Below are 13,528 nucleotides of genomic sequence, written 5' to 3' on the forward strand. Positions count from 1 at the left end.
TTGTACTAGAGTTAGGTGTGACTTTTCTCTGTGTGACTGGTGTTCAGGGTTACAGGCTCTGTCCTCCCTTTTCTCTGAGGGTCAGCTACTGTCTGAAATGACACTTAGTAGCCAGCCAAAGGTCAACACCAGTGCCTGCCCCTACCTTCATCTCGTCTGGCACTGCTCTCTGTGCTTGGCGCACTAAACTGAGTCAGCTCTGATCCCCACTGCAGGCCTACAGTTTCTATTTATGAGACTTGCCCTGGGTATAATTTTATTGTTATTGTTGTTGTTTTAATGTGTGTGTGCGTGTGTGTGTGTGTGTGTGTTTGAAAACACTCAAGTGTGTATGTGTGTGTATGTGTGTATATAGGTCCATGCTAGGTGTCTTCCTTAGTCTCTTCCTCATTTCATATTTTGAGCTGATCTCTCACTGAACCCAGAACTTGCTGGCCAACCAGTGAGTTCCAAGGACTCTTGTGTCTTTGCCTTTCAGGGATGGAATTATAGTCACATCTTGCTGTGCCTGGGTCCTGGGCATTGGCGCTTAGGTGCTTATGATTGACTAAGTCTGACTAAGTCCATCCCTAGCTCCCTTTTCATTTTATGTAAATTTATCTATTTTACACAAAAAATGAGTTAAAGTTTGTGCTTAGTATAATAAATATCTAAAGTCATATCATTTATAGGAAAATGGTTAGAAATATTGTCATCGCAAGAAAAATAACTCAGACTCAGAAAGGTAACTATTATGTTTACTCTCTTATACACATTTGAAAACAGAAAGAAGTGAAATCAGAAAGGACCGTTAAGGAAGAGGAAGACTGAGTGGGTGGGGGAGCAGAGATGATCATGGCGTTCACACTTGCCTACAATGTCAGGATTAAGTCTTTAAATCATATTATTTACATTAATACAATTTAAACAAATGAAACTTGTAATGAAAACACTGCAATTCATAAAATTGTGTGAATAGCCAAAGTCATAGAAACAGAAAATTGAGAGTTTGTTGTCAAGACCTTCCAAGGGGAATAATGAAAGAATCCGTGTCTCTCATTAGTTAGTTGGTTTTGGAGAATTAAAAAAAAAAAAAAAAAAAAGGAGCCCCGGGGATCCGGGGATGTGCTTCACTTAACAGGTACAGTGACAGACACAACATAGTATAGCTATTAATATTACAAGAATAAAAATAAAAGAACACTTCTTGCCTTACAGGCGCTAGCTGGAAATATAAAGGTCAATTATTACTTAGAATCTAACATTGACAAAAAAGAACCATAAAGCTGAAAACCAGCACACAGTGTGGTCCTTGCAATGACAGGTACCTAAGGCATTATGGGAAGGAAGGTCTGGATGTAAATGTTAACTAGGAAATAAAGACCACAGACTTTAAATTTTACAGATGACACAGCCACATGACATACTTGTATACAGTGGAGTGTAGATGGGACTTATTTGAAAGAGTATATTTAAGGGAAACTGTATTTATACTGAAAATGCATAGTTTTTTTTTTTCATAAAAATCATCCCTTTCTTAAACAACAGAGAAGTATTTATACCATTCACTCTGCACTAGGCATTAGAAGTGTAAGGAAAGTGTGTGTGTGTCATATATAAGTACCATGGTATTTTATATAACCCACTTGAGTTTCCACAGAGGTGGGATCAGTGAGACTATCCATGGATACCAAAAGGCTACAAATAAGTCAAAATGACAAGTCTGAGGAAATAACGGTGACGACCTGGGATTCAGAGCTAGCACAGCCAGGAAACACTTACCATGCCAGCATGAGGAGAGGAGCTAGGTTCCTCTGCTTTCACATAAAATCCAGGCATGGTGCAGCTCCAGTGCTAATGGGCAGAGCAGCAGACGCAGACAGCCCTTTGGGGCTTGCTGGCTAGCCAAAGAGGCGACCTCCACATTCAGTGAGGCATAGTCTGAGAAAATAAATAAGGTAGAAAAGCATTAGAGGAAGGCGACTGGTGTTGACCTCTGGCCTCTATATGTCGTGAAGAAGTGCACACGCACACATTTGCACACACGTACATTCACCACAAGCGAGGTACAGTAAATGAACTAACCCTTCAACAAGAGAAAGCGTGACAGAGCAAAGTGCAGCAGTGTGCTGAGGATATGGCATGCAGATAGACAGATGGCTTTGGGGAAAACAGAGAGAAAGGAAGAAATATTGATTCAGAAACATTTAAAATAAAGAAGAAAATGTTTTAGACAGATGAGAAGATCTGGGCTTGATATCTGGTAAGCAGGTTTCAGATCCATCAGAGACCCAATTATGTTAAAAGCTGTAAGTTACAGTGAAGACACGCACTGGAAGCTTACTGTACATGCGATACTGCATGAAAGCTAGTAGAATCTGAGTGGAGGAAACGCTTCTGAACATGAGCGGGAGGCCAATTCTACACACGGTTATATCTTTATCTCCACAGTCTGTAAATGTGTAGTCACGTGGCAGAGTAGACCTAGAAAATTACCTACGAGAGAGAGAGAGAGAGAGAGAGAGAGAGAGAGAGAGAGAGAGAGAGACCCAGCCCGCTGTTGTTGTCACTGTCCATGTTCACGGTCTGAGAGGAATGACTGGGAAGCAGAAACTGTCTCTGGTGACAGCCAGCAAAGGGAAAGAGCCTCGTGTCTAAAGCCCTAAGGTTCTTAAGAGATAAACTCTAAATTAGTTGAAGCTCTTAGTATATAATACTTAAAAATAACTACTAAAAGTTTTTTCTTTCAAATAATGTATTTTCAATAAGTAAGTTATCCAGTAAAGTAAGCAGGCTCGTATTATCCCAGGAATTTGAGAAATACCTCTTTTCCACGGAACAATCCAGACCTTCCTCATGCTGACGGTGAGCAGCAGAAGGGCACACACTGTCCTCTTCAGGGCTCTGTAACTTTCAGTGATTAACATTGATTTCTATAAAACTTTTAAAAATACAAATCTTTGCTATATAAAGTATTAAATTAGTAGATTAAGGTATAAGGTACTTGTATTTCATTTTTCCTAAGAGTCCTAGCTGAAGTTCTGACCCAACTGATCTCTTCATTCACAACTATGTCTTTAGTACAAAAATAACACATACCAAAAGGCTAACACTTCTTAAAAGATTATGTTTAGGGATTTCCTAAATTGTTTAAAAGATCACTATGAAGAATTCTTGTGAATAGTTCAGCTCTTACTGGCTCTATGTTCTTTTAACTTGAGAATTTACAGTATAATTGCTGTGTAAACATCAGAGTTTTCTAAATGTTGTTCAGTGTATACACAGAACTGGTCATGGCTTATCTTGCACTTATCAGCTTGTTTATTTTTATTCCTCCGAACCTGTATTTCTAACAAGAGCAGCTGCTACTTTGTAAATACCATAATGGCTTCTGGAAGGTGGAGCTGTCAGTTTAGCAGACAGGGTTATAAAAGATTTTCAGTCTTCCGTGTGATTATACACCCTGAAAACCCTCTGGAGACCGGAGACTGGGCGCTGTCTCCTTTGAAGGCAGAACCAACAGAATAGAAAGATCTAGGAGTAATGTGTAAGCTCACGTCAGATAACAAGTGTGATCCACACTGAGTTGTCGTGGGTCAAACTGTTGTTGAAACGGACATCCAGACTTTATACCCAACATTCAGGAGCTTGCTGTCATGAAGGGAGAGTCTGCTCTGCAGCCCAAGCTAGCACTGAACCGCTGACCCTCTGCCTCTCCTGCCTCTCCCTCCCAGAGCTGACATGACAGATGCATACCACTGTGCGAGACTACCCTATCACTCTGTTGAACAAGTGAGGAAAAGGAAGCCCTAAGAGATGAGAGGACTTGTCTAAGGTGACTGTTGAAGCAGCGATCACACCCAGTCCTCTAATTTTCCCCTGCTGTCTTTCTGTCCTGGGATCATGTGTAGGATAAGAGAGAATAGAAACAGTGCAAACTACAAAAGAAACTAGAGAAAGCAGCATGGTCAGAAAGCATGTTAGGTTTTATAGGTCACAGAATCTCAGTTTAAACTACTCAAGTTAAACAAGGGTAGTTATGCTCCAGTCAGACTTCACTTAGACACTGAAGTCTACATTTCACATCTTTTAACATCCAAGAATTTGTGATCTTTCTCATAATTTGAAATTTCAAAGAAAAAAATTACCAATTTTCAGTGTTAGTAAATAATTGAAATAACTTTTAAATACCGTAGGTTAAACATTTGCACACTGAATTTGGTACATGGACCACAAACTTAAAATATTTGTCATAGGAAAAAAGACCAAAGCAAAATTCTGAGTAATTCCTGGTTTCATTTGTTTTCAGTAGTGGATAGAGAATTCAGTAATACAGTAGACTGATAAATATATACAGGATATTCATACATCTAGAATACACATCCTTGTCAATCTCCCAGGACATTCTCCAAGACTAACCCAAGTTAGGCAATAAAGTAGATATATATTTTTTTAACTTTGCTGTGTTGGGTATCAAAACCAGGGCCTCAGACAGTTAGGCAAGTGCTCTACCACTGAGCTACACCTCCAGCCCTAAAGTAAGTCTTTTAATAAAAGATTTATCATATGAAGTATCTTCTAATCACAGTGGAATTAAACCAAAATTTAATAGCAAAAGTTAGACTTGAAAATTCATAAATATTTAAAAATAAAGCAATACACATACAATAAGCCAAAAAACAAAAGGAACCACAAAATTCTAAAACTTTGAGACAAGGGGAAATATGTGACTTTATGATACATAGTACAAGAGAAGAAAGTTTCAAATCAATAGCCTAACTTTATATCTGGTATATTATACCTCTAAAAGAACACGTTAAAACAAAAGGCAGCAGAAGAGGTGACGAGGGTAGAACAGAAGACACAGAGTGGAAAGCGACCAAGACCAGGCTAATGGCACCTAAGCTGCAGCTCTCCCGCAGCCAACAGATCTGACAGAGGACAGCAGTAAAGCAGCCCTGCTCACATCAGAAGCGCCTCCTGGAATCACAACCAACACACACACGAGGGGCTTAGCCAGCATCACAGGTGCACACTGCCGACCTACTGAGACAGATGGGAAACAGAAACAGCCTACAGTCAGTCAGTGAACTGAATTAGTGACCAAAGCCTCCCAACGAGAAAAGCCCAGGACCTGTCGGCCTCACTGGAGAAGCTTACCAAACGTTTAAAGACAAATTCCCAGGATCCTCTTCAAGCTCTTCCAAAAAATGAGGAGGGGCTTTACCGGAATCATTTTTAAAAAATAATGTTGTTCTAATACCAAAGTCATACAAAGGCAAGGAAAAATATTGACCAAAAAAAAATCTGATTAGTACTGACGGAAAAGTCCTGAGTAAAACACTAGCAAGGCAGACTTGACACAGTAAGCAGGACTTAAACACTGAGGTCAAGTAGGACTTACTTGTGGGAAGCTACAAGGCTCAACAAGTGGAAGCCAGGGTAGCCTCCCTGACTGATGGACAGAGGCTAAAGGGTCTCCCAGTGTTGGTGCAAGATGTGCAGAGGACAGGCAGCAGTCCAGAGCGGAGGGGACGTCCCCCACATAGGGAAGGCTGCGTGTGACAGACTTACAGCCTAGAGCAAACTGAGTAATACATGACTAGCAGCCTGAGCTGCTGAAAAGCATGTGTCACCAAGCCTCATTTCTGTCCCCAGAGCCCACATGGTTAAAAGGCATAACTGACCTTCATGTATACACAGTGGTTCATGCAGACCTACAATACAATAAGTAAATATAATTTTTGAAGGACTGAAAGCTGTTTCTATAGGGCAAAGAGAGAAAACAAGATGTCTGTAGTCACATTTACGTTATTTATATCTAGTGAGATACTGGAACTTGCTAGCCAGTTTAACTATGCAAAAAAAAGTTTTAAAATGAAAAAAGCATTTACAAATTACATGGTCATATTATGTAAAGAAAACTTTTAAATTTTAAATTCCATTGAAAATTTGTTAGAATAAGCAAATCCAATAAAGTGTCAGGAGACCCGTCGACATGTCAACATGTTCAAAGAGAGTGATTTAAAACAGTGATGACGGAAACCACTCTGTCTACAGTGGTCTCAGAAGAGCAAACCAAGGAGGTGAGAGATTTGTACACTGAAAATGGTTGCTGAAAGTAGGAAGCCAGGTGTGGCGGCACATACCTGTAGTCCCAAGAGTTGTAAGACAGAAATGGAAAAATACCTTGAGTCTAGTAGTTCAAATCCAGTCTACACATGTATAAACTGAAGGGAAAAGAAAGAGTAAAGCCAAAAAGAAACACCTCATATTCATGAACTAGAAGACAATTCTTGACAAGTGTCAACTCTGCTCAAGGCAGCCGGCTAGTAGGGCAACTGCTATGCAAGTGCAGTGTAACTTTAGAGACGACAAAGTCAGGCCTTAAGTTCTGTGTGGATTTATCTATCCATTTATAGCTGTGTACATGTGGCACGCTGTGCACAGGGGACTCAGAGGACACCTGCCAGACCCAGACCCAGGTTTTTTCCTCCATTGCCTGGGCTCTGGGCATCTGACTCAGGTCGTCAGGGTCAGTGGTGAGCAACGTGCTCCCACTAAGCCATCTTGATAGCCCTCTATTAAAAAATTCATATGGAATTACAGAGGGTGCTGAATAGTCAGGAAACCTCAGGACAATGTCAGATAGGTCACACTTCCAGGTTTCAGTGGTAGAGAACACTGTGACACTTAACTAAAGGTAAGTCTGTAGACCCATGCAATAAAACACAGCAGAGACCCCTGACATAAATGTTCAGATGTGTGGTTAAACACACTAACGTTTTAAAACCTTAAAGTTTTAAAATAATACTTATCTAAATAACATGGCTTTTTTTTTTTAAAAAAAGATGTCTTGCAGGCTTGGGAATCTCTATGCAGTTAACTGTGTTCTTGCTCTTGTGGAAGACTTAGGTTTGTTTCATAGCACCCATTCCAGTGGGCTGACACGTGCCTGTAACTCCAGTTCTAGGGAGCTCCACATTGTTTTACCTTCTCTGCATATTGGTGCACAAAAGCACATACATACACATAAACTACCTTAAAAATGATTTAACTTTATGTACTATATATTAAAGTAGAATGATTTCTCATGATCGTCCAAAGTAATAAAATAGTATGACAATTGAATAACATTAGGAAATGTAGATTATTAAAGTGTTGAAAATCAATATGAATAGGCAAAGCACAAACAAATTTTCAAATTTATCTTGAGGATATTCATGTTGTAAGTCCCCTAGCTAAGCAGAATGACAGCACTTACCAGAGACAGGGTATATAAGGGTCCCCACCTCCTGCCACCGAAGTGCTTCTCAGCAGACAACAAAGGACAGGACTCACCGACCAGTTAGCAGAAACTGTATTTCCATTCTCTCATATCTTATCCATGGTGTACAAAACAGAACTCCTGGGACCCTTGGACAGAAGAGACATGCTGAATGAAGGTTTTGCCGGCTCAGCTTTAACACCTGAAGGAGGAAACCCATTTCCAGACCTTCTTCCTTCCAGTGGTTCAACACCCAAGCATACTATTCAACAGAAAATACCAAATGGCCCTTCAAACAGGTAAGATACAATGAGTCAGGAGCTTACTACATAAGTATTTCACATTCAACACTATAGATGTGACCTTGCAATGGATTTCTCTGTGTTGATTTTGTATCTTGTCACTTTTCTGAAAGAATTTTATCAGATCCAAGAATCTTCCGGTAGATTCCATGGATCATTTCTGTCTCGTGTCATCCTCAAGTAGAGATAACTCTCATTTACGCACCTATGTCCCTTTATGTGTTTCTGTTATCTTATTGCCATTTCTAAGACTCCAATCTCAGCATTGAATAAGAGTAGAGAGAGTGAGAACCTTGTCTCAATCTAAGCTCAGGAGGAAATGGCCTTGATGTCTTTTTATTCAGCAAAATTTTGTCTGTGGATTTAACACATACAGCCTTTGGTCTATTAGATGTGTTCCCTCCTTACCTAGCTTCTTCAGGACCTTCATGCAGGCATGTTGAGCTGTCAGCCGCCTGTCCTGGACCTACTGCGATGGCTGTGTAATCTGCATCATCTGACCTGTAACAGCACATTACATCCAGTCATTCATTAGCAGTTTTGAGTCAATCTTGCATTTTGGGGATGAAAACAACTTAGTCATGATATATAATCTTCTTAATGTGTTCATTGAATTTACTTCGCAAGATGTGTGTGTGTGTGTGTGTGAATGTGTGTGTGTATGTGTGTATGTGAATGTGTGTGTATGTGTGTGTATGTGTGTGTATGTATGTGTGTGTGAATGTGTGTGTGTGATATGTGTGATGTGTGTGTATGTGTGTGTGAATGTGTGTGTGAATGTGTGTGTATGTGTGTGTATGTGTGTGTATGTGTGTATGTGTGTGTGAATGTGTGTGTATGTGTGTGTATATATGTGTGTGTGAATGTGTGTGTATGTGTGTGTATGTATGTGTGTGTGAATGTGTGTGTGTGATATGTGTGATGTGTGTGTGATGTGTGTGTGAATGTGTGTGTGAATGTGTGTGTATGTGTGTGTATGTGTGTGTATGTATGTGTGTGTGAATGTGTGTGTATGTGTGTGTATGTATGTGTGTGTGTGAATGTGTGTGTATGTGTGTGTGAATGTGTGTGTGTATGTACCAAGTGAGTATAATTAGAGTTAATTACAAGAATAAGGGTAAGGAGTTATTTACAGGAATGTGAGCATTTGTCTCTTCCTTCCCAGCAATTATGTAATTCCCTGTAAGTCTGGCCTCCTCTGGTACCTGCATACACACATTAAAAATAATTTTTCCTTTTTAAGATTTATATATATACATACATATATATATATATATGTATATATATATATATATATGTAGCTGTCTTCTGACACATCAGAAGAGGGCATCAGATCACATTACAGATGATTGTGAGCCACCGTGTGGTTGCTGGGAATTGAACCCAGGACCTCTGGAAGAACATTCCTGAAGTCTAATCAAAAAGCCATCGGTTGCCTGTCTGAAAGCCATGCCACCTTTGCACTAGTGGGTCTTGCCTAGCAGGCCATTGGGTTAGCACAGAGGGTGGTTGGTGCACAACCCAGTAAGACTTGACCACAGGCGTCTCATGCCAACCCACATAGCCCTGCTGATACGTTAAGGGCCGTCCTTCAGGCCCAGCCCTCCTGCTCCGTGTCAGTCTCATCTCTCTGTGTCTTAAACCCACAGGGATATGGTGTCTTCCACTCTGGCACTGGTGGCAACCAGCAGGAGTCCATGTCCTTTATTCTGGGGCCCTAAGGAGCCAATCCCTGCTCCTGAGGTTTTTAGTTAATAACTGTATGTTTTCTGGGAGTGGGGTTATTCACTTGATAGGTACCCTGTCCACACTTTTATCTTTAATTAGCCAACAGAATCTTGGAGTCTGGGTCCTGTTCTCCCAGCCTTGCAGCTTCTTCCCACATACTCTGGCCAGCCCTCCTCCCATCCATCTTCACATTGCTGTCCCCATCCCTGCTGAAGCATTCTGTGATGAGTATTTTCCTTCTACTCACAGGAAACGTCTTCAACTCCCTCTGTTCTCTTAAAGCCTCTTCCCCCTTCTTGTTGGCCCCTTTCTAGTTTCCTGGTTTCTATACACACTTACTTCCACATAAATCTACATATATAAAAATTAAATTATAGCATCTTCATCTAAGAATGGATTTTGTTTTATTTGAGCCAGAGTTATTGCTCTTAATGTGTTTTAGCTGCAGAAGTTTTTCTGCAGTTGAACTTTTCTCTGTGATTGAAAAACACTGCACTGAATTTTTCTCCCACACTGTCACTGTTAGGCCGTCAGCCAACAGCCATTCGGCTGTCTGCATTGCCTTGTGATTGTGAACAGAGCAACCACAGACAGGAATGTGGAGGTGTCTCTGTGGAGGGCACAGAAGGCTTGGATACCTGCACATAAGCAGTTCTACTTTACTGTTTGGAGAGACCTCCTCAGTGATTTCCACAGCACACACTCACACCGCCAGTGAGCGATTCCTCTCCTCCCACCAGCATGTGCTGTTTTCATGATGGTAGCTAATCTCCCTGCTACCTAAGGATGTTGAACACTTTAAAAATATTTATCGGTCATTAGATTTGTTCTTTATAGAACTTTCTATGCAGCTCATTAACCCATTTGAAGTTTTTATGTTTTTCATTACATTTTTGACATATTTATACATGTATAAAATGATTCTAATTATTCTCATCTCCCACCTGTCAGTCCTCCAGTCTCCAAAGAAATGAAGTAATTGGGTTACAGCACAAATTACATGTGCTTTTCATATACTCTATGTAGTGACTAACCCTTCCACTTCTCCCTCCACACCTCTCCTCCCCTCCCTTACTGTCTCCCTCAGTATTCTCCCTCCTCCTTGTTTTACCTACTGCTCCTCCCTTAGGGGAGCAGTCCCTCCCCCTCTGTCCCTTTCTCATGCCCTGTCCTCCACCGTACTCCATGTAAAAACACAGAGCTGAAGGCTCACAGCTCAGAGTCACATTCGAGAAAGGACGTAAACTGTTCTTCCTCGGGGTCTGGTCACCTTTCCCAGGGCCCTCCACTTGTCATTGGATTCTGTGCACAAATCTAGTTTCACCCTCTTCTATATGTAGACATCTGGTTTTCTTAACGACATTTGTTGATGAGGCTTTTAATCCAGTGAATATTTTTGGCATCGTCAACAAAAATAACGTGGCTGTAGCTCTGTGAGCCTATATCTGGGTCTTCTGATCCATTCTGGGTACCAGTGCCATAGCACCATGCTGTTGCGCATTTTGCATGTATGTGTGGGTGGCTTGCACATGTGTGTGGGTATGAGGATGTGCTTGTCAGTCCTTGCAAAAGCCATCCACCTTGTTTTGTTGAGACATGTCTCTCATTACAAATCTTATTAATTAAGAGGCTGGCCAACCAACAGTCTGTCTGGATCAATCAGCTTGTCTCCACCACTTGCAATCATGTGCCACCATTCCTGTCTTTCCTACACGACCCTGGGATTGAACTCAGGTCCAGACACCTATACAGGAAAACTTTACCCAGTAAGTTATCTCCTGTCCCCGTGTTGATATTGTAACATACCTCCAAGATGGTACTTTGTTTTTGTTTGTTTGTGTTTGGATTTTTGTTGTTTGTTTTTGTTTCTGTTTTCCCATTCAAGATTGCTTTGACTATCTAAGGTCTTTTGCACTTCCAAATGAATTTTAAGATTTTTTTTAAAATTTCTATGGAATTTTGATGAGGACTAAGTGAAATTTGCTTGCATATCTAAAAAAAGATAACCATTTTTACAATGTTGGTTCTTCCAATCTATGTACATGAGAGATCTTTTCATCTGCTAATATGTTCTTCAGTTTCTCTCAAGTAGTATAAAATTTTCATTTCAGTGGTCTTTCACTCTTTTAAGTTTGTTCCAAGGGTGTGTGTGTGTGTGTGCGCGCGCGCTCCCGAGTGGGAGAATTGGATTGTTTTCCTGATGTACTCTTTGTGTTTGTTATGGTCTGTAAGAAAGCTACTTCATTTTTTTTGTTACTTTTTTGTCTTATTTCTTTGTTGAAAGTGTTTATCATCCAGCCTCCTGGATTTTTTTAGTTCCTCTTGAGAAATTTGCTGTTAAATATGACTTGGTGTTTTTCTCTACTTCCTTTGTTCTGTATATTTAATTAAGTGCTTTAATGTACTGTGACATTGGGAGGGTCTCCTCTGATCTTGTCTGATTGGCATTCAAAGTGTTTCCTGTCTGAACTGGAACCTCCCTAAGTCTGGGAAGTTTCTGCTATGACTTTTTGTAAAACTTTTATTTGCCTGATGCAGTTGCCATTTCCGAGGCTTACTCTCTCAACCTGCTAACTGAGGCCTACTCCTAGAAGCGTCTATCCAGCCTTCCTACAGTCTTAGCTAAGCCTAGAATATTTTCAGTCTTTGAGATTTACTGCTGAGTAAGTCACACTCTCTTGTTCTTTCTGTGTCCTAGCTTGCTGATCCAACCTGACTCAATCTGACTTCTCTCAGCCTCTGACTGAATCTCTGTTCGACCTCATCCTAACTCTGGCAAACTGTTTTAATCTTCTGGCTCCTTCTCATTCTGTGGCTTGTTCTGTCTTCACCTGTCTGTGTAAAATTCTCCCGGTGACACTGCCTCCTTCCTCTCTCCCTCTCTGCACTGCTCTCTAAGTAGCTTCTCTTTCCTCTCTCTTCTCCTGTGAGTTGGGCATATCCTATTCTGTCAAATATTTCTCTGATTCATTACTTTGTCTGCTATTCAACTAGACATAACTTTCAAACATATGCTTCCTTCTACAAACTAACTATACCTTCATTGAGATTAAAGTGTGTACTAAGGGTGTGTCTGTATTCCAGCCAGGATTAAAGGTGTATACTAAGGACTAAGCCACACCATAACTAGAAACTTTTTTCCAGTAGATAAAACATCTTTGAGGGCTGGAGAGATGGCTCAGCGGTTAAGAGCACTGACTGCTCTTCCAGAGGTCCTGAGTTCAAATCCCAGAACCACATGGTGGCTCACAACCATCTGTAATGAGATCTGATGTGTGTCTAAGACAGCTACAGTGTACTCATATACACTAAATAAATAAATAAATCTTAAAAAAGCAACTTTGATGTTCACAGGGAAATTAAATACTCTGCAACAATATTTTTAGGTTTTCTATGCCTTAAGTGAAATTTCTGTTTCTGTCTAAGAATCGTATATTTGGTGTCTTCACAGTGTTTCCTGTGTCTGGGAAGTAGTCATCCGTTTCCTTCCTTGTCTGAGTAAATTCTTTCCCCTGGTCTCCAAGCCCAGATATTCTGCCACTTCCTTGAAGGCTTATATGGAGCTTTTTACTTGACTTATTTTAGTTTCCTAGTACTTCAGTTTGGGTTTGTTTGTTCGTTTCATGTCCCTTTGACCTTCTCTGAATTCTCTCATGTCTAGTATTGAGACAATCTTATTTCATTCAGCTGTTGTCTCTTCTGGAAATTCTTTCAGAAGTTTGTGTCTTCTTTGATTTTCTTTGACTTGTTTATGCTCATTCTTTCAAGGTAAGTTTGCTTTATTGTCTGGGATTTAATTCACTCTTGCTGAAGGTCATTACTGTAAGATTAGTAATTTTTGGAGGAGTTATGTTGCGTTAGGGTTTTTGTTATTTTTGTTTTTGCATTAGAATTTGTACATCTGGACTTAGGTGATTGGTTGAATTTAATTTTTTTAAATAAAAAAACACCTTTTCATTTATTTCTTTGAAATAAGACTTATTCTGTCAGAGGGGCGTCTGCATGCTCAGGAGAGACTGGATGGAGGATTGCTGTACTTTCTTTTCTCAGCTAGAATGAAGTGAGGAGCCAGGATCTGCCCCTCCCCATCACTCCCTTGCGATTAGAATATTGTCTGCAGCCCCAGTATATCAAAGGAAGGCCTGCAGTAGATGTATAGTAATAGTGCCATGAAGAGTCAATCACTTTTTAAGTGCCAATTATTTTAGGAAGTAAAGGGGCACTTACAGTTTCATGTGCCCTAATAGATTAG

The 13,528-nt window shown here is 40.3% G+C and overlaps 1 protein-coding gene across 19 annotated transcripts in view; it reads left to right on the top strand.

The window, feature by feature from the left end:
- Wdpcp (WD repeat containing planar cell polarity effector) overlaps positions 1–13,528 on the top strand; it is a 330,930-nt gene that overhangs the window by 281,994 nt on the left and 35,408 nt on the right. For 16 of the 19 annotated variants that reach the window (XM_039092074.2, XM_063273244.1, XM_039092078.2 and 13 more), the window contains one exon: positions 7,383–7,545. The exons of the other annotated variants lie outside the window; for them this stretch is intronic. In XM_039092074.2, the coding sequence (XP_038948002.1) occupies positions 7,383–7,545 (163 nt within the window). Of the gene's footprint in view, positions 1–7,382; positions 7,546–13,528 lie in introns of those variants that run through there. 19 annotated transcript variants of the gene reach the window in all.

Source organism: Rattus norvegicus, chromosome 14 (genome assembly GCF_036323735.1).
Source record: "Rattus norvegicus strain BN/NHsdMcwi chromosome 14, GRCr8, whole genome shotgun sequence".
Taxonomy (NCBI): domain Eukaryota; kingdom Metazoa; phylum Chordata; class Mammalia; order Rodentia; family Muridae; genus Rattus; species Rattus norvegicus.